This window comes from Pantherophis guttatus, chromosome 3 (genome assembly GCF_059756535.1).
Source record: "Pantherophis guttatus breed Tessera chromosome 3, ASM5975653v1, whole genome shotgun sequence".
Classification (NCBI taxonomy): Eukaryota; Metazoa; Chordata; class Lepidosauria; order Squamata; family Colubridae; genus Pantherophis; species Pantherophis guttatus.
The window spans coordinates 83,225,881-83,251,992 of record NC_142065.1 but is presented as its reverse complement, the minus strand read 5'-3'; the positions used below and the strand labels follow the sequence as shown (position 1 = coordinate 83,251,992).

Genomic DNA, 26,112 nt, shown 5'->3' with positions numbered 1-26,112 from the left:
AGGGCAATAATAGTAATAGAGGTAGTTCTCGACTTACAACGGTTCATTTAGTGACTGTTCAAAATTACAACGGCACTGAAAAAAGTGACTCATGACCGTTTTTCAGTGACGATCTTTGCAACATCCTCGTGGACATGCGATCAAAATTCAAATGCTTGGCAACTGGTTCATATTTATGATCGTTGCTGTGTCCCAAGGCCATGCGAATCACCTTCTGACAAGCAAAGTCAATGGGGAAGGCAGATTCACTTAACAACCGGGTTAATAACTTCTTAACAACTGAGGCAAGAAATGTAAAATGGGGTAAAACTCACTTAAGAAATGTCTCACTTAACAACAGAAATTTTGGGCTCAGTTGTAGTCGTAAATCGAGTACTACCTGTAATAATAATTTACGTACTTTACTCAGTCTAATAATTTTCCTTTACTAGAGTTTTATCTATTGATCAGAGATTCTGCTACCTGAGAAAACTTTGAAAATCCCCACCTAGCATGTGCCTAGAATTCTCTCTTCTTCAGTGTATGCATTTATGTCAGGGGTGGGCAAATATGGCCCCTTTATGACCTGTGGACTTCAACTCCCAGAATTCCTGAGCCAGCTTGGCTGTCTCAGGAATTCTGGGAGTTGAAGTCCACAAGTTTTAAAAGGGCCACAGTTGCCCACTCCTGATTTATGTGGAAAGGATTCCCTCAAGTTAAGACTGAAGACTTCTGGAATTAGGAAAGTGGAGGCGTTAGAGCGTCAGTTGTCTATCATCCTATAAGCATCAGATTGGAACTACTTATAGGCTGGCTGTGTGTGAATTCTTGATTCAAGATGAATATCACCAACCATTAGAGGGGCAATTCATTTCAGTCAACCTTATACTCTGTCTAATTGTAATCCATGCCAGTTGTTATATGAAACATGTCATATTCCAAGACTCACTCACATTCAGATCTAGTGGGATAGATGAAAATGGACACCAAGAAGGAACTTTGCCATATCTACCTTGCCAGGAGGAAAATATCAAAAAAAAAGGATGGCATGGTTATTTGATCTGATGTCCTGAAATCAACTAGACCCACTTTTAAGTAGAGTTCAACCCGGACTATAAGTGAAACTTGCCAGTTTGCAAATTAGGGATTTGACCTTTATTTATAATTACTTTTGTACTGGCAGTTGAGGTATCAAGAGATTTTCTCACCTGCTCCTACCATTTCATCTGCTTTTGTCAGCTTTTGTGTGTGGCATAAGAGAGAATTAAAAAAAAAAAGAGTTATGACAGAGGGATGGGATCTGGGAGGGACCAAGGGAGCTGTGTCATCTCTAATTCAGCAAAGTTAAATATTCAAAAGAAGGTATCCAGGTTGCAGCCCGGCAATCTGGGCGTAGAAATATCTCTCTCGTCTACAACTGAAGAATTAGTTTCATTGTTTCTGTTGCTATGAGTCAAGGAAAAAATGTTCAAGTTTCTTGGAAGTGAGATGTTGATGAGTCAAAGCAAGCATCTGAACTATATGCTTGGAAGCAAATTGGTATCATGATTCTCAATTTGAACATACGGCTGTGGTAGCAGTATCACAGAAGTTAAAGTGTGTGTACGTGCATATGTGTGTGCGTTAACCAAATGAATTATTTCAGAGCAAAGCAAGAAATATAGAGAAACCTCCTTCCAACAAGCCTAACACTATATACTAGATAGAATGCAGTTCCAGAGAGAGAAGGGAATGGTCAGAACACACCTTAAATTGTGGTGTCAGGGAAAACACACTGCCTAGGAAAGCAAACTAATCACCATCACAGTATTGTTTAAGGGTTTCCTCGCACATATGTGCTAGTCATTCCCGATTCTAGGGGGCGGTGCTCATCTCCGTTTCAAAGTCGAAAAGCCTACGCTGTCCAAAGACGTCTCTGTGGTCATGTGACTGGCATGACTAAACGCCAAAGGCGCACGGAACGCTGTTATCTTCCCACCAAAGGTGGTCCCTATTTTTCCACTTGCATTTTTACATGCTTTCGAACTGCTAGGTTGGCAGAAGCTGGGACAAGTAACGGGAGCTCACACCGTTACGCAATACTAGGGATTCGAACCGCTGAACTGCCAACCTTTCGTTCGACAAACTCAGCATCTGAGCCACTGAGCCCCTCAGTATTGCTTACAAAGTCCTATTAGATCCCTCCACTGGTCCAGAGAATTTCTAGAGCTTGAGCAACTCTCTCCCTCATCCAAATATATTAATAACTTACCTCACAAATTTTAAGTAGGCTCCAGTGAAAGCAGGAATTCTATGAAATTAAAATTAAGCTTTGGTGCCATCATCTTTTACATTGCAGATTTAACATCCTAAACAGTTTTAATAAATTTATCAGGAAGATATGGCCTAAGCAGTGAAGAAATTAAATAAAGCAAGCTTGGGGATGGATTGCCCTAGATTGCATACTTTGATTCAAAAAGTTTCACTGACGGATCCACTTATTTGGGGTAGGGGGTATTATTAGCCCTTTGTAAAGGCTTTCCTGTGTACCAGATATACTGGCGTTATTGTTGTTCATTAAAATTAGTTTTAGACTGCCCTTCGTGAATGCCAATAAATGCGAACACACTTAAGCATAGTTCAGTAAACCAGATGTCTTTAAAACAATGTAGTCTAAACAATTTTCCTGATTTAATTTATCATGGCAGTGATGATAATAATGCTGCGTTGGCTGCCCATTATAAGCTTCCAGATGGAATTCGAAGTATTGGTTATCACTTTATGGCACAGAGGCAGGTTACCTGTGGAACCAAGGCCACTGTAGGCTAAGATTAAGTGGGCACTTGTCTCAGGCATCAAAGCTTAGACATCTCAATGCCACTCCTAATCATTCTAAAAATAGAAATCTTCACATTGGTAGGAAGTGGTGCCATGAGTCAATGTGATGTAGAGATACCATATATCCTTAAGCCACAGTACTGTATAGCAGGGATCTCCAACCCCTGGTCCATAGACCGACACCGGACCATGGCATGCCAGAAACGGGTCTGCACAAACAAGTGAAGCCCCATCTGTGGGATGCAGACAGCACATGAAACCATGGCCCCCCTGACCCACGGAAAAAACACTCCAAGGAACCAGTCCCTGGTGCCCAAAAGGTTGTGTGACACTGCCATATAGGCAGTGGTGGGATTCAAATAATTTAACAACTGGTTCGCCCAGGGTCAGTTTGGCTGTCATGGGAAGCATGGTCCATCCCTGTCCTCCAGCTCCACCGCACATGCGGGACGAGCCTCCCATAACAGCCAACCTGACCCTGGGCGAATCGGTTGTTAAATTACCTCCCCCTGCTATCAGAGTTGATCCTGGGCACTGCATTGCAATGGAGAAATGGGCAACAGAGCAGCTGGCACAACGGAAGGAGGAGGGAAAAAGGCCTTCTCCTTCCCTCGCGTCGGCCAATCCGTTGCCCGTTTTTCCACTGTAGTGCAGAATCCAGGATCCACTTTGATAGTGGGGGGGGGTTAGGTAATTTAACAACCAGTTCACCCAAACCGATGCAAACCGGCTGAATCCCACCACTGCATATAGGGCCATGATGGCAAACCTATGGCACGGGTGCCAGAGGTGGCACGCAGTGACCTCTCTGTGGGCACGCAAGCCATTGGCCCAGTTCACCTTCACCATGCATGCGTGTGAAATTCCCGCCAACCAGCTGGTCTTTGGGGCTCTGCCGTGTATGTGCAGGGGGCATGTGTGCATGTGTAGGGGCATGTGGAGTGTGGGGCCCTCGTGCATGCAGGGGGGGGACATATGCACAGGGGCTGCATGCACATTGCATGTTGGGGGTTCGGTCGCATGCGTGCGCATTTGGGCGCTCACACATGCGCTTTGGGCACTCGGTCCGGAAAAGGTTAGCCATCACTGCATATAGGGTATGGTGCCTCTGTACCCTAGGGCTGTGATGGCAAACCAATGGCATGCGTGCTGGAAGTGGTACTCAGAGCCATCTCTCCGGCCACGCCAGCCATCACCTGTTGGTCTTCTGGGTTCCAGTGCACACATGCATGCCGACCAGCTGGTCTTCGCACATGCATGTGCATGCCCACCAGAAACTAGAAGACCAGGTGACTGGTGCACATGCACACACCAGAAACCAGAAGCTCACCTTCCCAGCACACGCATGCATGCCGGGGAACTGAACTGCTCTTCCGGTTTCCGGTGCTCCCCTGCGCACATGCATGCACACCCGTTTTGGCACTTGGTGCCAAAAAGGTTCTCCAACACTGCCCTAGGGATACTACATACCATATACCTCTGAGCCAACATTTTTGAGCTGGGACCACTTATATCTAATTATCTACGTCATATAAGAGCCAGTACAATGGGCTTGCTTTGGATCACTTGGTGGGACTTGGAGGTCATGCCATCTCCAACATTCAAATGGCCCTGACCTTGATAGTTTTTCAAAAGAGCCTAAAAACCAGGTTTTCTCCCAGGCATTAGACCAAACCAGGGATTTCCAAACTTGGCAACTTTATGACTTGTGGACTTTAACTCTCAGAATTCCTCAGCCAGACACGCTGGCTGGAGAATTCTGTGAGTTGACGTCCACAAGTTTTAAAAGTTGCCAAAGTTTGGAGACTCTGGGCTAGACTATGCAATGAGCCCACCCAAAACTGGAAAGACTACATTTGGCTTTATTTATTTTGTTTTGAATGCTGATTGTGTTCTGAGAGTTTTGTGCTTCTAATGGTTTGTAACCTATTCAGAGTTGGGGCGGGGGTAGAAATTACATAAATAAATAAATAAATAAATTGTCCAAACATTCTAGTAATTATAGCTTGGTTGAATTCTTAAGAATTCTTTTAGATATCTCTACATGCACAAGTACACTGAAATCCATCCCATAATTATAGTTTCAAGAAATTTCTAGGACTAGGCAACTGTTATTCATCTGTAAGAACCTTGGAAATGGCCTTCTACATTCAACCAGCGGCTGATTTCTCCACAAAAACCAACTGCATGCCTGCAAGGAGGCCCACAGGAACATAGGGCTATTAGCCCTCTACTGCTGCTGTTTCCCAGCTGCCTATTCTAGAGGATAACATATGGGCACCGTAATTCATAGCTACTGTTAGGTTTATCCTCTGTGAACTTATCTAATGCTATTTGAAAACCATCTGAGCTGGCAACTGCAACATTAGTCTCTGGGTATCACTTTAACTGTGTAGCTGTACTGACAGAGGGAGAGAAAAATTGCAACTCTTGAAAATGGATCACTCATATAAATAAAGCAGACGCCTTGCTTTGCATGGCATGTTGTGAAATGGATTGGTTTGTAACTGCTCTCCCTTGCCTATTGAGTACTGGTAGAGAGAAATGGTCTCTGGTAAATCCCCTGCAATTTACAGAAAAATGTGAAAGGTTCTTCAGTTCTCTGTGTTCCCTAGATACTGTTTTGAAAATGTCTTTTTATGCGTCACCATTCTCCTCTTGCAGTGTCTGCCACTGAGACGTCTAGTTCATGAATAATATGTGGACATCTAAATTGTGAATATGGCTTATGCATGTATGTAGAGCAGTGTTTCTCAACCTTTGCAACTTTAAGATATGTAAACTTCAGCTCAGTGGTGAAATGCAACCAGTTCTATTCGGCTCGGGTGAACTAGTAGCGCTGATGGTGGGAGGCTCCGCCCACCCGCCCGGATGCCATCACGTCCCATTTTTGACGCTCTGTGCATGCACAGAAGGTCTTGCGCATGCACAGAGGTGTCACGCGCAAGTGCACGCTCCCATTTGCTTCAGCTTCCAGAATTCCCAAGCCAGTAAACTGTCGTGATATGCCTACATACAACATCAACACACACACACACACACACACACACACATACCGGTTTTCTTATTTTAAAAGCATTGGCAAGATCTTACAGGATCAAGAAACACTGGATTGGAAAGTTTTATTATCTTGTGAACAGTAAAGGTGTCCTTTCATTATTACATTGGAGTGTATTTCTCAGGCTTAGCCCGAGAACCACTCGGAACACTCCAGCTAGTGTACAGTTTTTTATTTGCTTACATCCAACAGGCAGAATTTTGCCAGACTAAACCTTTAGTACATTTACCTTAACGGATAGAGAGATTGGTCCTGGATGGCTATCCTTATTTTCTACCCCTGCCTCTATCCATTCTTCAGCTGTCTCTTGTCTTGCCCCTCTTTCTCGAATGTGCTTCCTCCTCGCCTACCACTTCATTGTGGTCCATCACACCAGTTCCCTCTCGGTAAGCACCATCTTCGAATATATTCGAATAAACAAGGAGCATTGATGAATGTGTAATATTGAAATCTGATTTTCATTCTCCAGATGGGTTGTAGAGGAAAGTTCAAGGATAGAGGAAGGTTCAAGGATATAGAGAAAAGGAACAGAAGGATAGGGATTAAACCGGGGTGAAATGCTCCCGGTTCGGACCGGATCACCCGATCCGGTAGCGATGGAGGCGGGTGGTTCGGAGAACTGATAGCAAAAATCCATGCCCCCCCCCCATTGCCCAGCTGAGCCGTGCAATCATCAGACACTTTTTTTATTTTTAAAAGCACTTTTTCTACAACCGGTGGCCAAAAAAATGCTTTTAAAAGTAAAAAAAAAAAAAACCTCTGATGATCGCGCGGCTCAGCTGGGATCATCAGAGGCTTTAAAAAAAAAAAAGAAAGCCTCTGCTGGTCAGGCAAATCAGCTGGGATCGTCAGAGGCTTTAAAAAAAGAAAGAAAGCCTCTGCTGGTCAGGCAAATCAGCTGGGATTGTCAGAGGCTTTAAAAGCATTTTTTTTACAACCTCTTCAGATGAAGAGGTTGTAGAAAAATGGTTTTAAAAGTAAAAAAAAAAAAATTTTGGCCATGCCCACTCAGTCATATTAAACCCCCACCCCAACAAGCCATGTCCACAGAACCGGTAGTAACAAATTTTACATTTCACCACTGGATTAAACCCCACATTGCCAGGATCAGCCCCTCGTTTTAACTGCCAAACTTTTCATTATATGTTACAGAATTTTCAGCACCAAATCAGAACTTCAACTGAATTATTGCAGTCGTTAACTGTTGTTGTTGTTGTTTAAATTTATATCCCACCTGTTGTAACAGGAACTCATGGCTGTATAACAGTGCTTGCTCTTTCATTTTTCACCCCACCCCCAATGACCAGGTGGACTGGGAGAAAGTAACCCAGTGAGCATCAGGTTGTTACTATTATAATTTTTTACATTTGCCTCCCTCCTCCTTGTCCAGCATCTTAACAACTCCAGCACGTTGGCTGTGCATTTTAAAACTCTTCAGGCTATTTTGGAAAACATGTATATTTTTTCACATAGTATTTCTATTTAATAGGAAGTTTCTGCTAGACATTTTAAGCACCTCTGAAAATAACAACAATGTGCCTCATTTCTACATCTAGACATAACACTAAAAATTGCAGTCTTCGCCAATATAAAGTAAGAAAATGGCCTGCAAAGTCAAACCAAAGTTAAAATGAACTAAGTTTCATCTGCTGTTAGATCTTTCATTGACCTAGTTAAAGAGGTTGTATGAACACACGCTGCAATGCTTGAATTATAGACCAAAGGCTATTCTTCTGGGTTCTTTCAATAGGGGGAGAAAGGACCTGTGTGAACTTCATTTCTACATGCTGTGTGACTCATAATATTTTACTACTCCTTAGGGGTACTTCAAATTCTAATTTAATGCACTGATTGAATAGCCTGAGTGGATATCTTTTGGTTTATGATGAAAAGTTTAATATGCCCCTATGGCAAATAAATATGTTCAGAGACACATAACGTTTTGTGGTTGCCTTCTAAAGAAGAAGAGAGAAAAGCAGACAATTTATGGCCATAGACAAATGATATTAGAATTACAACAGGGCACAGGGAGGAATCACAGAAACCCTGCAATGGTCCTCTTCTTTTGAGCAGATATACTGATGTCACATACAGGTAGTCCTTGATTTACGACCATAATTGAGCCCAGAATTTCTCTTGCTAAGTGAAACATTTGTTAAGTGACTTTTGCCCCATTTTATGACTTTTTTGGCCACCGTTGTTAAACGAATCAATGCAGGTGGATAAGTTAGTAAGATGGTTGTTAAGTGAATCTGGCTTCCCCATTGACTTTGCTTCTCAGAAGGTTGCAGAAGGGAATCCCACTAGCCTGGGATACTGCAACCGCCATAAATATGAGCCAGTTGCCAAGCATCCGAATTTTGATCACATGACCATGGGGATGTTGCAACGGTTGTAAGTGTGAAAAATGGCCGTAAGTCATTTTTTCAGTGCCATTGTAACTGAATGGTCACTAAACGAACAGTTGTAAGGCGAGGAAGGCCAAACGGCAGTTCTTGAAAATTCTTGGATTTATGCTTAGTTCCAACATGTTTTCAACGGGACTAGGATAGTGAGTTTGGGATGGAGGAAATTATCCTGCAATTTTTCTCACCAAATCCCATTCAATGGGGCCCAGCTAACTCAGATGTTCTATTTTAGAAGGTACAATGCCAGTCTGATAAAAGCTTTGCTGTTTTTTCTTATGCTTCATCAAAGTCAGTCCTTTTTTAACCCTTGAGAGAGGAGTAAGTTTCTTACTACTTCAAAAAGTTATGTCCTTTAAAATGATTAATGGGGCCATATTGATGAAAAGCATCCTCAGGGATGGAGGAGTCAAAAAAAATTAATCTGTGGTCATGTGAGCTAAGCTCTCCCTGTTTTTCATATGCATTGTGCATGCAATGCAAGAAAAAAAAAGGCTGGAGTTTCATTCATAGGGTCATATCCAGGGGTGAAATGCTCCCAGTTCGGACCAGATCGCCCGATCCGGTAGCGATGGCGGCGGGTTGTTCGGAGAACCGGTAGCAAAAATCCCTCCCCACCCCCATGCCCAGCTGAGCCACGTAATCATCAGAGGCTTTTTATTTTATTTTTAAAAGCATTTTTTCTACAATCTCTTTGGCCGAAAAATGCTTTTAAAAGTAAAAACAAAGCCTCTGCCAATCAGGCAAGTCAGCTGGGATCGTCAGAGGCTTAAAAAAAAAAAAAGAAAGCCTCTGCCAATCAGGCAAGTCAGCTGGGATTGTCAAAAAAGTTGGCCACACCCACTCAATCATATTACCCCACCACCACCAAGCCACGCCCACAGAACCGGTAGTAACAAATTTTACATTTCACCACTGGTCACATCTTGGGGTTGTTTTAATTAATATTTCCCCAATACGCATGCTTGAAAGTAAGAAGGAAAGACACTGAAGCTTAGAAGTCTAGAATTTTTGTTTTGATTTGCGATTGATGTCTCACTCTCACTACAGTCATCCAGCAAACACACTTTTTCTAAAGTGAACCACCTCCTTTTTTTGTGGAGAAATTCAGGATTGGCTTATTCAGGCTAAGATGCATTTTCCAATGTTACTTTGAAAAGCCCCTATCAATGGTTCAGCAGCCTGGAGAGGAGCTTTGGAAACCTTAAGGCATCGTATGGCCTCCAGAGCATTTCCCCAAATTGCCATGGAAATTATAATTTTTAATATGACAGTAGGAACAGAGGATTAAATATACATGTGCTTGCTTGCATACCCAATTTCACCCTCTTATAATTGCCAAGCATAATTCATGCGGAATTCTAATTCAAAGTCTTTTTTTTTCATATTTTGTAATTAAAGCAAATTAGGTTATTTGTATAAATAGGTTAAAAAGCTGGTCCTATACCTGCATGGTTGAGGTTCCTTCTGTCTGCTTAACGAAACATTCGTTATAACTCTACCACAGATGTGTTCATCAGATTCTCATTAATAGGCATATATTTTTCATAAGACATGATAAAGCCTGAAGTTCATATTAGATATACTACTGGGTAACCAGCTGTTCTTGGAAAGCAAAAACACTTTTTTCCTATTTTATTTCTGTTGTTATTGTTGCTGTCAAAGTTTAACACTTCCCACTCCCACTTTCTGTTGTTATTGTTGCTGTCAAAGTTTAACACTCCCCAAGTAGAGTCAATGGAAAAAGCTAAGGTAGGCATCAAACAGATGAATACAGAGACTCAAAAAAAAGACCTGGTCAAAAATTGGATGGCCTGTCACTAATTAAGATATTCCGTATTTTTCAGAGTATAAGATGCACCTTTTTCCCCCCTAAAAGGGGGTGAAAATTTAGGTGCGACTTATACATCGAATGTAGCTCTGCCACTGGTCTCCACCCTTTGGCCTCTGCCTTCCAGCAGTTTACCTCCTTGCAGCACAGAGCGAGAAGAAACATTTCCTTTCAGCTTCAGCACAGCCTAATTAGCACAAGTTGATTGGATCTGCCTCCCTGCTCTCAGCTGTTTTGCGCAGGGCTCTGCTGCTTGCTGCAAGGAGGTAAATTGCTGGAGTAGATTTTTTTTTTTTTTGCTTGTGCTCATCAAGCTATGCTGAAAACGAAAATGAAAGTAAAGCAGACTGTAACAAGGCAAAATTGCTGGGAGGCAGAGGCAGAATTCTTTTTCTTGTTTTCCTCACCAAAAAAGATGGACGCATCTTATAGTCCGGTGCGTTTTATACTCCGAAAAATACAGCAATTCCATTATTTTCCCGTGGGTTTGTTCTTCAAACACCATGCCAAAAATTAAGTAAGTAATTGAGTAAGTAAGTAAGTACGTTGATTTCTCTGTGCCAGTTGACTGAAGTTTCCGTGCCATCCATACTGGACATGACTGGAATAGCTAGACTCACAATAAGCATATTCTTTTTGAGCTGTTCCTGGGTTCTATTCCTGGGCTCCAACCCCTAGTCTGTGGACCAGCACTGGGCTGCAACATACCAGAAACCTGGTCTTCCTTAAATTGATGTTCTCAAACCAGTCTTCAGGACCATAATACAAGTAGTCCTCAATTTATGACCACAATTGAGCCCAAAATTTCTGTTGCTAAGCGAGACATTTGTTAAATGAGTTTTGCCCCATTTTATGACTTTTCTTGCTAGAGTTGTTAAGTGAATCAGTGCAGTTCTTAAATTGGTAATATAGTTGTTAAGTGAATCTGGCTTCCCCATCGACTTTTCTTGTCACAAGGTCACAAAAGTTGATCACACGACCCCAGGATACTGCAACTGTCATAAATGGGAACCAGTTGCCAATTCAGAATGTGCATTTTTATCACAGGGATGCTGCAATAATCATAAGTGAAAAACAGTCCTAAGTCATTTTTTTCAGTGCTGTTGTAACTTTGAATGGTCACTAAATGAACTATTGTAAGTCAAGAATTACTTGTACACTCTAGGTATTGCAACACATCCAGAAGGCATTAGATTGTGGAAGACTAAAATGTTTGGCATGAGGGTATATTCACAACTAAATCAAATTACTGGATTTAGTCTACCAAATAATGTTCTTCTCTTTGTGTACTTGAAACATAATTATCTTATTTGTCTTACCTAGTTGTATTAAAAAAAACCATGAAGTATTCATAATTCTTCGGCAAGAATTTGTAACATTATCTGTCCTGTGATATCAGGAAATGGTCCCTGTTGCCTGGTATTCTTTCTTTCCCCTAGGGATAATCTCTGCGCTTCTAACCATAGTATCTTATTAAAGATATGAATTTGCAAAGTTCTTTTTTAAAAAGCTATTTTAAAATTAAAGATTTCAGTTCAGTGAAAATGTTTCTCCCTTTCCGCAAAAGAATTTCTTCCTGTTCGTTAGATGTCGCACACAGTAGCATTGGAGAGGAAGGTGCTGAGCAATATTCTACCACAATTGCCAAGACAGTGACATTTCCAAAAAGGGAAACACATACACTGTTCCATGAATGTGAAATTGCTTTTTTGTTCCGTGTGTCGTACAGCTAAATTATAGTCTTGAGAGATTTCTCTTTTTGGCATTCCTCTTCCCTCTTTCCCTGCAGCAGGTTACAGGGAAGAGACAAATATTCTAACTAGGCCTGAACTGGTCTCTTATATAGGAATTCTTAAATTTGCCCTAGGGCTGTGATGGCACGCGTGCTACAGGTGGCACATGGAGCCATATCTGTGGGTACGCGAGCGTTGCCCTAGCTCAGCTCCAGCGTGCATGCATGCGGCGTCCAGCTGATTTTTGAGCCTTCCGGGCCCACCGGAAGTTGGGAAACAGCCATTTCCTGTCGCTGGAGGGCCTCCGGGAGGGTGGAGGAGGCCGTTTTCGCCCTTCCCAGGGTCCAAGAAAGCCTCTGGAGCCTGGGGAGGGTGAAAAACGGGCCTACCGGGCCCACTGATAACCTTTTTGCCGTTGTGTGCCAAAAGCAGGGGGAGTGCAGGGGAGGTCGCACACGCATGCATGGGAGGGCATTGAATAATGGATGTGTGCACGCATGTGCGCGATCCCCCCACCTTCCCCCTGCTTTTGGAACGCGAGGGCAAAAAGGTCAGCCATCACTGCCCTAGGGCATGTGACATTATCTAAACTGAGCTGCAACTTGCCTTCTCATGGTTTATCATAATGATGCTTCACCATTTATACTCGGGGAAAAAGTGGGTGGGGTGGGTTGATGGATGGTTGCATGGATAGATGCATGGATGGATCGATGGGTGAATGATAGTTGTGGTTTAAGGAAGCTGTTAATGGTACCGATCATTTTAATATGCAGTCACCAAAAAATATATTTTACATTATTTCAGTTTTGGAAGTTGAATTCTACACATCTGAAAACTGCCAAAGTTGAGAAACAATGCTCTAGAGCAGAGTTGGGGAATGATGGCCTCTTTATGACTTGTCGACTTCAACTCCCAGCATGGCTGGCTCAGTCCTCAAGTCATAAAAGGCCATCATTACCCATCCCTGCTCTAGAACCTTAATGGGATGGGGGGAAACTTGCACTTGGTTGGCAGAACATCCCAATTTCACCCCAAGCTTCTGATAAACACTTTCAGGTAGCAGGACAGGAAAAACTCGTATGAAAGGCCCGAAAGAAGATTGTTAGCAGTAGGTAAGAGTAGAAGTTATCGTGATGAAGCCATTTCACGTTCACCTATGATCCTATTCCTTCAAGTATCTGCATGATGTCAGACTTATGTATTTATCCCACTATTTATGAAAATAAAATGAACTAGCTCCGGACTTTCATCCAAATATTAACCAACTTTGACTGTGCTTAGATCTTTTTTTGAGATAAGCCAAGGTGTGTTGAATGTTGTTATATACACACACAAACACAAACACACACACACACATTTGCATGTGTATATCCATCCATCCACCCCAATAATGGTTAAAGGCTCACTATATTTTCACCTCTACATCCACTTGGAATGTTTTTTTAAGGACATAGTCTTACGTAATTTATTTGAAAATATGCCCCATCAAACTTATTTGAGTTATAATTGTGAGTAATCATGAATAAAAGAGGACTGGAATAAACGTTACAAAACATCCATTTTGATGAACGGCTGTCAGATGTTTTGAATCTCTGGATGAGTGAGCTTTCAAGAAATCCAAAACGAGAATTTTACGAGGACAATGTGCTTATAAAATGTGTCAAGAATTAATTCAAAATGCATGTATTAGAGAAAACTCTATATGCAGATGCCCCCCCAAAATAGCACAGATGTGGCACTTTAGATACATGAATACTTATGCTAATAAAGAATTTCATGTGTGCATGCAGGCATTTGCCTTTCAGCAAGATGAATAGACTTTTGGGAGGACAGGGATAAACATTTGGATAACTTTAATGCATGTTATTAATTTATCATAACCGGTATCTTAGAATAAATGAATAATATAGATTAGAACTCTCGGTCTAAACCACAGGTGCCACACTCGCTGCGTCACGTTGCCATCACGTTGTTTTTCCCTTCGCGGAGCTGGGGTGGGCGTGGCCTGCACGTGACACATCTGGCCCACGGGCCACCAGTTTAACACCCCTGGTATGGCTACATGCTTTTGCATGCAAGATGGAATTTGAAAACACTACTTTTATTTTACACCAATTTTGCTGGATTAGTTTATTTTTGGCTTTAAACCCAGATACTAGCCTCGATCAGGGATGGATGGATGGATGGATGGATGGATGGATGGAGCTCATCCATGTAGCTCACAAAAACCTGCACCTTTTAATAAACCTTGTTAGTTGGAAAAATTGCTACTGGATTTCTTATGATTATTTGGATGAGGACAAGATATTTCTGGACTCTTGCTGGAGCTCAAAATTGATTCCATTCTAGAGAACTGCTCAATGTATCTTTGCCATATGAAACAAGGATAAAATAACAGTAACCTTACATCGACGCTATCATGATTGCAAAAATCAAATAAATGTGACCATTGCTCTCTGCAGTCAGAAGATTTAAGGTTTTTTATTTGTTATATTTTTAATTTGTGAATTAACTTGTCCAACATTGGTAGAAGGATTTTTATTTTATTTTTTTGTAGCATGAATGAATGAGTATTCTGGGAACAATTTAAACTTTTTTAATATTCAGAATTTTCCAGTAGGAAAAAAAATGCTGATCTAATTTTTTAATGTTCTGCCTTCCAAAGTATACTGTACAAGATAATGTGGTAAAGTTGCAACATAGCAACTTGTGCCTCAGCAACAAAGATATACATTTGCATAAAATTTGCACTTGCCAATTTATATGCATAGATGTAAATTTAGAGTGACTACATTTTAAATAGAAATATTTATCCCACACTTGAGTGGGAAAGACTCTTAAGTAGATTATGAGTGTACCTGGTCTTCCTATTGCCCAGGTGTGAATAGATGGCTTCAAGGACCCCATTCTTCCACCCTGTGTGTTTATTTAATATTTTAATCAGTCTTGGACAAAAATATCTTTACGTAGAATGCTGTCAAATAGAGAAGAGACCTTGTAAGAAACGACACACTACAAGATTCACTAGATTGCAGGATACAATCTGGGTGAATCACATTCTGGTGGGAGAGAAGTTCCATGAGGATGGGCTCCAGCATGAGTCTGAAGCTTGGAAGACTAAACCTCTGGTCCCGGAGATTGACCCAGATTGGATCCTGCAACATTATCCTGGGACGTGCATATTTGCCTTTAACTGGATTGCTATAGAGCCCAAGAGCTATGGTAACCGCCCACCCATACTGAATGATAAGTGCAGGAGAACTGCTTATAAATATGCAATAGCTAATGTTGGTGCTCAGTGTAGAGTTTAATCATCGTTTTACTATTCGTATTGTATTATACATTGTGATCTTCGGTTTTGTTGTAGCTCATATTGCATTTCTCAATTTCTTTAGAAGATATGAGCAAACTTAATAAAATGCCAAATTAATGAAATAATGTGACTAGCCCCACTTAAGAATTATGAATTTACATTAATTTAATGAAGTTATGACAGACAATTAAGCTGCACTTAACTCATTTTAATCCACAATGGAGGATTTAAATTTAAAAATGCTTACTTTTTACTGAATCATGCCTAGGGTTATCAGGGCATCATTTCTTGAACCATATCCAGGGTTATCAGTGCAAATAGTTTGATACAAAGAAGATTTGAAACAAAAGCTTCCTAGATATTCTGTTCTACGCCTGCTCTCTAATATTTTTATTTTGGTCCCAAAGCCCTTTTATTTGTAGCCATTGAGCATATGCGTTCTATACACAAGAATTTCTCGATGAATTTGCCCTGAGTCCCCTGCCCCACTTTCCCTCTGCAAAGTTTGTTGTTCTTAGGACCATGCTGATTTTTTCCTTTTTTTTTTTAACATTCACACTATCTCTGCCAGTGTTTCTCATCCTTAGTAGCTTAAAGCTGTGTGGAGAGTTTAAAGCAAGCAAGATTGAAAAACATTGGTTTATGATCATGAAGTGGATAATTCATCTGCCACTGGGCCTAAATTGCTGGTGAAAGAGATTTCTTCTTCCCCTTGGCATTCTAGTGGTGCAGTGGTTAGAATGCAGTATTGCAGGCTAATTCTGCCGACTGCCAGCAGTTCGATTCTCACCAGCTCAAGGTTGACTTAGGCCTTCCATCCTTACGTCGGTAAAATGAGGACCCAGATTGTTGGAGACAATATGCTGACTCTGTAAACCGCTTTGAGAGGGCTGTAAAGCACTGTGAGGCGGTATATAAGTCTAAGTGCTCTTGCTCTTGCTATATTGTATAGCACATTTAGAGTCTACTCAAGAAGTGACATGAGGAAGGACAGCTAAGGGAAGTCCTACTGTGCAACCAAAAGTTTTCTTGCATAAGGTTGCATCTATCCTAAAGCCTTCTTAAAGTCTGAGTTCATTATTAATATACACACCTTCAAGATAGACCTTAAATATATACATGGTTTTTTAAAAAGTAACTTTCATGTTTCTTTCTTAGCTGCCCATACTGGCCTCTTCTGTTGTCAGTCTCTATTTCCTTGAACTCACGGATGTCTTCAAGCCAGTACATGCCGGATTCAGCTGTTATGATAGAAGTTTGAGTATGCCATACATTGAACCTTCCCAGGAGGCTGTTCCTATCTTGATGTTGCTCAGTTTGGCGTTTGCTGCTCCTGCCATTATGGTGAGTTAGAGAATTTCCCATTTGTCCTATTCGTTTTATGTTTTGCAGGTGCTCAGAAGAGTGTCATCCCATTAGCAGAAGACCAGATCCTCAGATCTGCAATTCCTGTCTTCAAGAATTGATCCTATTATTTATTTGCAGAGAGCCCTATGATGAGTTTGTTCACCTATAGTCAAAAGATCCAGTGCTGACAGAGATGGGCAGCTGAGTCTAAAAAGCTGCCTGTTAAGTAGTGTTCTCCCCTAGGATAGGAAAGAAACTTTGACGGAGAGCATGTTCTCTTCAACAGCTGGATGGGTAGTCAATTAATATTAGTTCTTTTTAATGCTGGTTCATGTGATCAAGGCTGAATCTTGGCATTCATAACTTGGTTGTATACCAGGTTTTTAGTATGTCTCCTTGAACTTGAAAGAATAATGGATTGGAACATACAGATAAAACAGAAGTATTAGTTGCCAGAATAATATGCTTCACTGAATCAGTTTAAATGTTTCTCTGCTTATTCACCCATGTCTCACTTGTTTGGTTTCAAACTTAGTTAGTGTTTCCGTGGCTTGGCATATTTATTTAATTATCAGATTTTTTTTTATCCCACCTTTGTTACTTTATAAGTATCTTAAAGTGGCAAACGTATCTACCTCACACTCCTTCTTCCTCCTATTTTCCCCACAACAACCTTGTGAGGTGAACTGGGCTGAGAGAGAGTGACTGGCCTACAGGCACCTAGCTGGCTTTCATGCCTAAGGCAGAACTAGAACTCACAGTCTCCTGCTTTCTAGGCCAGCTCATTAACCCTAAATCAAACATAAACCTAGCCCATTCAGCTTAGCTTACAGTTCATTGTTATATGCAAAGCTGGAAAATTGGTTAACTGTGTTGTGGAAAATCATTCAGTATCTAAACCCCAATCAACAGCTGCATGGCTTGACTTATGCTCCTTCCAAGGGAGATCTTCATATATAACGATCGAAAGCAATTGAGAATTCTGTAAAAATAAAAACGTTAATTTTCAATCCCACTAGTTGTTCTTGATCAAAGTCCCAGAACCATAATGGTTGTACTGAGGCCCATTATGTTATTGGAAGCTGATTTGGACAATAGCATTTAGCTTACTAAATCCCTTAAGTCCCCCCTTACTATCTACATTATGGTGGAATTACACTATCTTCACCGTCCTTATGTTGCTGTGGGGGAAAATAAGGGAAATCCATTAAGGTAGGTAGTACAGCTGAGAGAAGGTCGAGCAATAATGTCGAACTACTGTACTCTCAATTACACAGATACCAGGAGATCTAGTGCATCAGCAGTTTTCTAAAAATGGCCTCCATAATTTTTAATTAATGCTTGAAAAAGATATGTCGAAAAGATTCTTTGTATGACTTTTTACCTAAAACACTTGGGGAATACTGTGATTCTTACTAACTAGAATCCGTTTCTGCTTGCTTTCTTTCCAACAAAAAAAGGAAGCTGATATTAAATAATTGAGAGTTGGTTCATTCATGCTTCTTACTCGGTATTGGGCAATTAAGTCTGTTGTTCTAACTAACATACCTCTTGGGGAGAATTAAAAAAGGAACAGACACCTCTGTCAACTATTGTAAGATCCAGGGGTGAAATGCTATCAGTTCGGTCCGGTTCAGGCGAACCAGTAGTGTAAAAAAAGCTACTGGTTCAATCGAACCGGTAGTTAGCTACTGGAAAAAAGCTACCAGTTCCTCTGAAGCTACCAGTTCCTCTGAACCACTATTTCCGATGATCAGCTGTGCCGCGCGGTTCAGCTTTGCTAGAAAGCAGGAAATCCTGCTTTCGAAGCTAGCGAAGCTAAATCACGTGGCCCAGCTGATTCCCCCCCCTCGCTGTTCTACTTACCTTCCCAAGCCTCCTTTTAGTGCGTACTCCGTATGCGTGCGCACACAGTCTGCATTTGGTGCACACTGCGCACGCACATGCACAGCACGCGCTTGGCATGCAGCGTGCATGCGCAACCAGTGAACTGATAGGAAACTGGTTCAGATTTCACCATTGGTAAGATCTGTGAGCAAAAGATAGGCCACCTGGAGCTTTGGATAATGAGATGGGTGGCATCTAAATTAAATCAATAAATAGCAACAAAACTTCAGAAGAACCAAATTAAATCACATTCCGACGTCAGCAAAATACGGAGATGGCCACAACAACAATCAAGCTAGGCCAAGCTGTTGATAATCTAAGGAGTTCAGATACATTGAACAGTTCATGAACCACGGACCCTGTTCTGTTAGTTTCACCTATCTTTAGCTACTTTTATTGTTCTACAACTGCAAGATAGGATGCTTGTGGCCTAAGAACTGGGTGTAGCTTCCTGTGATTGTGCTGTCAAACTTGGTGGAAAATTAGCCAATTTTGGAAGTACATTTTTAATTGCTTAAAATAAGAATGAGAAGATAAGTTTTCAGAGAAGCAAACCACTCATTTTCTCCTCAATTTGCCACTGAATTTTGATGACATAAATTTGAGGATAGCAATGCAGTTTTCAAGCAACACCCACCCCAGCCCCTCAGGTCAAACACAACCCTGAAATCGAGTTTGACACCCTGCTCTAGCCATTCTGGAAACATCTTCATTCGTAAAAAGCCTCCTCCAGCCATCTAATCAACTTCTGATCTGAGCTGTGGATAATCTTAACTTTGAGATCTCAGAGTTGCTCTCTGCAAAAAGAAGTAGTAGTTGCTTCTTAGCTACTCACAAAATTGTGGGCACCTCTGCCAATATCATGCTCAATAGGACAAAATTGCCAAAAACCAGTCAAATCTGTTTAGCTACTCAAATGTGATAGAAATGAATGGAAATGAAGCCAAAAATACCCGTGTTTCCCCGAAAATAAGACCCTGTCATATTTTTTTGAACCTCAAAATAAGTGCTTGGCCTTATTTTCAGGGAGATCTTATTATTTTGGGGCGCATGGAATAAGATGGGGCTCCTCTTGCTGTCTTGCCTGATTTCCAGCTCTGCATTTAAATATTTTCAGGGAGGGCTTATTTTCGGGGGAGGCTTATTTTAGTGCATGCGCTCAAAAGCCCGATTGGGCTTATTATCAGGGGATGTCTTATTTTCAGGGAAATGGTACTGCTGTAGAGTGCTACTAAAAATGTCTTAAAGATAGTCAGAGCTAACGTTGAAAATTGCCAACACAGGGAAGTGTTTTCATGAGTCAGTAAAGCTAATACAAAGTGAAACAGGTAATTTCAGCCCAGCCTTGACTGCTGTGATGAGCACTGACCTCTCAAAACAGTAGCAGGTATAGTCCAACACACCTAGAAAGCACCAAGCAAGAGAAGGAATATTTTCAGAATGGCAAAACTAAGTTCAAATCTTTAAAGTTTATTTAGCAACCCTGAGCATTTCTCCCAAAGTTAACTACTTCAGAGGTCAATTTTGAAAGTAACATATTGTTTCACGGTGATAGCAGTATATACCCCTTTGTTTTGTTTGGACATATGAACATATTCATTCTCTGCTTTCAATCCAATTCTCCACAAGCAATGTCAGAAAATTGGAAGAGATCTTAGATCAACTGTTGTTTCAACCAATATATCTGATCGTTCCTTTTGCAAACAGGATCATGTAAACATGAAGTATATTCCCTGACCCCCCTCCTGAGAAAATTGAATTAAGAGTCACCTGGGATGTAATAAGATAAGATAACTTTATTGTCATTTTTTTTTACTGTGAGCACACTGGCCCACATTAAAAATGAAATTCTCTTGCCTGCTCTCAAGAGAAAGTATATATCTACCCAGACAACTACATAACACACCAGGGGTGAAATCCAGCAGGTTCTGACAGGTTTTGACAGGTTCTGGAGAATCGGTAGCAGAAATTTTGAGCAGTTCAGAGAACTGGTAACGGAAATTTTGAGTAGTTCGGGAAACCGGCAAATACCTCCTCTGGCTGGCCCCAGAATGGGGTGGGAATGGAGATTTTGCAATATCCTTCCCCCAAAAGTCGGGAGGGAATAGAGATTTTGCGGTATCCTTTCCCTGCCACGCCCACCAAGCTACACCACGCCCACAGAACTGGTAGTAAAAAAATTTGGATTTCACCACTGTAACACACATATACACATGCTATATACATACATAAATATATACCGCAGTGGCGCAGTGGTTAGAACGCAGTACTGCAGGCTACTTCTGCTGATCACTGGCTGCCAGCAGTTTGGCAGATCGAATCTCACCAGGCTCAAGGTTGACTCAGCCTTCCATCCTTCCGAGGTGGGTAAAATGAGGACCCAGATTGTTGGGGGCAATACGCTATTTCTGTAAACTGCTTAGAGAGGGCTGTAAAACACTGTGAAGCAGTATATAAATCTAAGTGCTATTGCTATACCTGCGAGCATCCATACTTTGGTGAATGAAATTCGCACTACAATAATTACATATAAGTGCTTTGATTTGAACCAGACCCTGCTCAAATCGTTGCCAAGGTTACTTTGCACCCACCTTTTGTCATTGCAGATTATGGTAGGCGAGAGCATTCTCTACTGCTGCCTTTCCAAACGCCGGAATGGAATTGGAGCCGAGGCCAATATCAACGCAGGCGGCTGCAATTTCAACTCTTTCCTTAGGAGAGCTGTCAGATTTGTTGGTGAGTTTTTCTGATGGGGTTTCAGAGTTCTGTGGAGACTGGGATGAAGCTTTACCTTCACTGCATATATGGCATCCAATATGGCTGCCTCACCTCAATCCATACACTTGCTTGTCTGAATGAGTACTCACCATGTGGATTGGAAAAAAAAATGGGTCACTGGTTCAGAATTATAATACAGATATATAGAGAAATAACTACAGTGCTACCACATTATCCCCTTCATGGATAGATGGGGAAGAAATGGAGGTAGTGACAGATTTTATTTTCCTGGGCTCCAAGATCACCACAGATGGGGACTGCAGCCAAGAAATTAAAAGATGCTTGCTCTTTTAATAGGAAAGCTATGGTAAATCTAAGCATACTAAAAAGCAGAGACATCACCCTGCCAACAAAAGTGTGTATAGTCAAGACTGATTTTCCCAGTTGCAATGTATGGCTGTGAAAGTTGGACCATAAGAAAGGCTGAGCGCTAAAGAATTGAGACCTTTGAACTATGGTGCTGGAGAAGACTCCTGCGAATCCCTTGGACTACAAGGCGATCAAACCGGTCAGTCCTAGAGGAGATCAATCCTGACTGCTGTTTAGAAGGCCAGATCCTGAAGATGAAACTCAAATACTTGGCCACCTAATGAGAAGGAAGGACTCACTGGAGAAGAGCCTAATGCTGGGAAAGATTGAGGGCAAAAGAAGAAGGGGACGACAGAGAATAAAGTGGCTAGATGGAGTCAATGAAGCAGTCGGCGTGAGCTTAAATGGACTCCAGAGGACAGGAAGGCCTGGAGGAACATTGTCCATGGGGTCGCAATGGGTCAGACATGACTTCGCAACTAACAACAAAGATGCTAGTTTGCGTACCTTGGATTTATGAGAAGTAGCTCTCCAGATATTGCCAAGCTACAGCTCCCAGCCACTCCAATAGTGACAGATGCTTGGATTTCTAATTCAGGGCCATGGATTTCTCATTTCTGCCTTATGGGAAAGTGAGGTGCTTACATGCTCATAGGTAAATGTCCAGAGATACAGTGCATTTCAGCAAGATCACCATTAACTCCAAAAGCCACATAGACAAAGCATCCATTTTCTGCTTCGTGATATTGTTCTTCTAAAATAACACACCATGTTAATTTCACCATGGAAACAATTAGAGGAACATTGTCCATGGGGTCGCGATGGGTCGGACAAGACTTCACAACTAACAACAACACCACATTACATTATCAGCTGGCATTTTACTTTGTGTGCTGATTTAGACCAGCCCAGAGGTCACCAGCTGGCATCCCAAATTAGAATAAATAGTATATCTGTTTGACCAAAGTTATTGGTCATAGCATTATCATACCATGTGGCATATCATACATGGACTAGCAATATAAATTAACATTTCAACTAGATTTCAACTAGATTAGTAGAACCCAATAATATATAAATGTCAAGAAGATCTATGTTCAATGTCTAGGCCACCTAACCAGTGAAGTGCAGCATTGTTTATATTTAAAAAATCAAATATTGGACCGGTATATGCCCTCAGCTTACAGATTGTAGATCACAATATGATCTACAGTTTGACATAGGACCCCGCAGTCACACTGAGGGGAGGATACTATGCCCCATTTATACAGAGAGCCCCAGCAGATGCCATGTGTTTTGCCCCAGCTACGGACCCCAAAGAACGCAGCACACACAAAGTCCGTTCGAACCTTATTTTACTAAATAAACCAGTCTTTTACAACAACGGCTGTTAATTAACTGCATTAACAGCCGCCAAGAATTCAAAGAATAATAACTGAAAGCTTACTGTGGCGCCAAGAATTCAAAGAATAATAACTGAAAGCTTACTGTGGTTGGCAGAATGCCCAGAAGCAATTTGCAGGAAGCTGATAAGATAAGCAAGACAAAACACAAAGGTATGTGAACTAAGTTGTTCCCTGCAAATTGCTTCAGTTGGCATTCCTCCTTAAATAGGCTAAGAGAGTGGCCATTTAGCCCCAAGCCTTACTCTCAAGGAGACCTCCTCCTGAGGAGCCACTCCTGCCTTTTGGCAGCTCTGCGCGCCCGTGCATCGAGAAGAGGCTCCTCCTCTTTGTCCTCTTCACTTAAGGGAGCTTCTGGAAGTTCTGAAGGCCCTGGCTGAATCCCCGCCTCTGGCACCACATCTTATCCAGCCTCCTCATTGTCCGACTCGAGTGCCAGCTGCACAGGCTGCTGGCGCAGCACCACACCAGCCTCCTCGCTGTCTGAATCAGCTACTAGCTGTACAGGCCACGTACGGGCCACAACACCATGTGAGATGTGAATCCTATTCAGGGTTGTCTATTGCTGATGCGGTAATTCAAAGCCTGTCACCTTTTTTGTGGGGTCATTTACATGTCTCCCTATAACTGGGTGCTTAGTGACCCATTTGGCTTTCCATTGACCAAAGTGTAATCATTTTTTTTTTGTTCCATTTCTAGGTGTCCATATCTTTGGCCTTTGTGCTACTGCACTCGTCACTGATATCATACAGCTGTCAACTGGATATCAAACACCGTATTTCCTGACTGTATGCAAACCTAATTATACTTCTCTCAACGTATCGTGCTCAGAAAATTCTTACATTGTGGAGGATATTTGCTCAGGATCTGATCCCATTATCATCAATGACAGCAGGTTAGAAACATAATTAGTTGTATGTTATTCAGTATTTGTTATCTCTTGTTCATCATGGATGTACATCCTTGTCAGGCTGATTATAGTATTTGTCTGCATATTTTGCTTTTCCACAAGACGAGCCTTTGCTTTGTAATTTACATAGAATATTTCAGTGTGTTCTTCAGACAAAAACGACTTCTAAAGTTGCTTGCGACTATCACCAGGAAGCCAGTTTTCTGTATATAAAAATAAAATGTGACACACGGGGTAAAGGAGGCTGCAAGAGATGAAGAGAAAAGAATCAAGCTCCCCCCCCAAAAAAAGTCTTATTTTTTATAGGTTACAGGTTTTGATTGAAATCATATGGGGGAAAATGTAGTTCGGTCAATTTTGGAATGGCTTTTTCAGGATGACATTTGGGAAGAACCCAAGGACATTGGAGTCGCAGCAGAGGGGATGAATAGCTGTGTTTCTCTTACCTTGCTCTTAGCTACAACCCTAATGCATTACGGTAGCTGCCAATTTAATTATTAGCCAAAAGCAGGAAGTGAAATGCCCAAGTGTCCATTCCGTCATTCCCCTCCAGCTCTAGGAAGCACGATGTGATGCCTGATAGCTACAATTAGTATCAAAATTAGCTGGGACGAAGGTAGTTACCTTCAGGTAAATTACCTTTGTTGGACTGATTGACACGTAGGTGACACTGGAATGAAACAAAGGCAGCTGGTCTTTTTTCCTCTACTTCTACTGAGTTAAGGTGGATCAAACCCCTTGGCTGTGTTCTGCCATATATTAGCATACCCAAGAAATAGCATATTTAGAAACAGATTAAAGAGGGTAGAATTCTACAGAGATGAATTTATGTAATTCTCATAAGGCTTTTGGTTTTCACAGCAAAAAATTGCTTAACTACAGGTAGGCCTCAACTTACGACCACAATTGAGGCCAGAATTCATGTTGCTAAGTGAGAAACTTGTTACCTGAGTTTTGCCCAATTTTACGACCTTTCTTGCCACATTAGTTAAGTGAATCACTGCAGATGTTAAATTAGTAACATGGTTGTTAAGTGAATCTGGCTTCCCCGTTGACTTTGCTCGTCAGAAGGTCACAAAAGGTGATCACATGACCCTGGGACACTGAAACCGCCATAACTATGAACCAGATTTACATCACGTGTAAATCACGTGACCATGGGGATGCTGCAACTTTTTTCTAGTGCTGCTGTAACTTCGAACGGTCACTAAACGAATGGTTCTAAGTCAGGGACTACCTTTATAAGTAAGGATAATTACAAAATGAATGGACATTTCAGTTGCTTGAAAATGACAGTGAATAAGCGGGTTACAATTGCAGGGGTTTGTATCTTACTAAAAAAGGTAATTTTGTCAACAAAATGGGTTGCAATAATGAGAAAGATTTCCCTAATAATAGGCCTAGGCCAGGGGTGGGTAAATATGGTCCCTTTATGACCTGTGGACTTCAACTCCCAGAATTCCTGAGCCAGCTTGGCTGTCTCAGGAATTCTGGGAGTTGAAGTCCACAGGTTGTAAAAGGGCCACAGTTGCCCACACCCCTGGCCTAGGCAGTAATTGAACAATATTTTCCTGCTCCTATGCTCTTTCCCCAAATGCTTAATATAATGTTCTAAGAAAAATGCACATTTAGAATTTGCAAAGGAGATGTGAATACCTCTCTGCGCATCCATTTTATTACCTGCACTGATTCCAAGAGTAATCACCATGCATAAAATTAAGTGATTTATAAACAGATATTTAGATACCATAATAGCATTTGCAGATAGCAAGGTAAAATGAGGCCCATGGCTTTCTTTTATCAGAGAACATTAATATATAAAGTCTAATTTTGAAAGAAGACAGTTCTTTAAAAAGAAGGGGGGGAACCCCTAAAAATCTTATTTCAATTTCCCAGATTTACAGTAATTGTTTTTGAGAATGCCTCAATATTTTTTTAAAAAATGCCTATCTCAGAATAGGTTATTGTGTGTTCTCTAGTGATAATTTTCATGTACAGATGTCTTCATGCATAAGCTTTGATACATCATAGACTTTGCTTGAGTGCATCTAAGTCTCCTCAAGTGGACTTTGATTTTAAGTGACTTCATGGACATATCGCTATCATTGTCTTGACAAAAGTAAAGAAATGGTTTGCCAAAGCCTTCTTCCAAAATGTTTTTGGCAACCTTATAGTTTAGCAATAGCACTTAGCAATAGCACTTAGACCTATATACTGCTTCACATTGATTTACAGCCCTCTCTAAGCGGTTTACAGAGTCAGGATATCACCCCTTACAATCTGGGTTTTCATTTTACCAACCTCAGAAGAATGGAAGGCAGAGTCAACCTTGAGCTGGTCAG

At 41.3% G+C, this 26,112-nt stretch overlaps 1 protein-coding gene across 1 annotated transcript in view; it reads left to right on the top strand.

The window, feature by feature from the left end:
• Window positions 1-26,112, top strand: part of PLPPR4 (phospholipid phosphatase related 4) — a 45,459-nt gene that overhangs the window by 7,825 nt on the left and 11,522 nt on the right. The window contains exons 2-4 of the mRNA XM_034437256.3: window positions 16,295-16,480; window positions 20,977-21,106; window positions 23,560-23,755. Coding sequence (XP_034293147.2) covers window positions 16,295-16,480; window positions 20,977-21,106; window positions 23,560-23,755 — 512 coding nt within the window. The remainder of the gene's footprint in view (window positions 1-16,294; window positions 16,481-20,976; window positions 21,107-23,559; window positions 23,756-26,112) is intronic.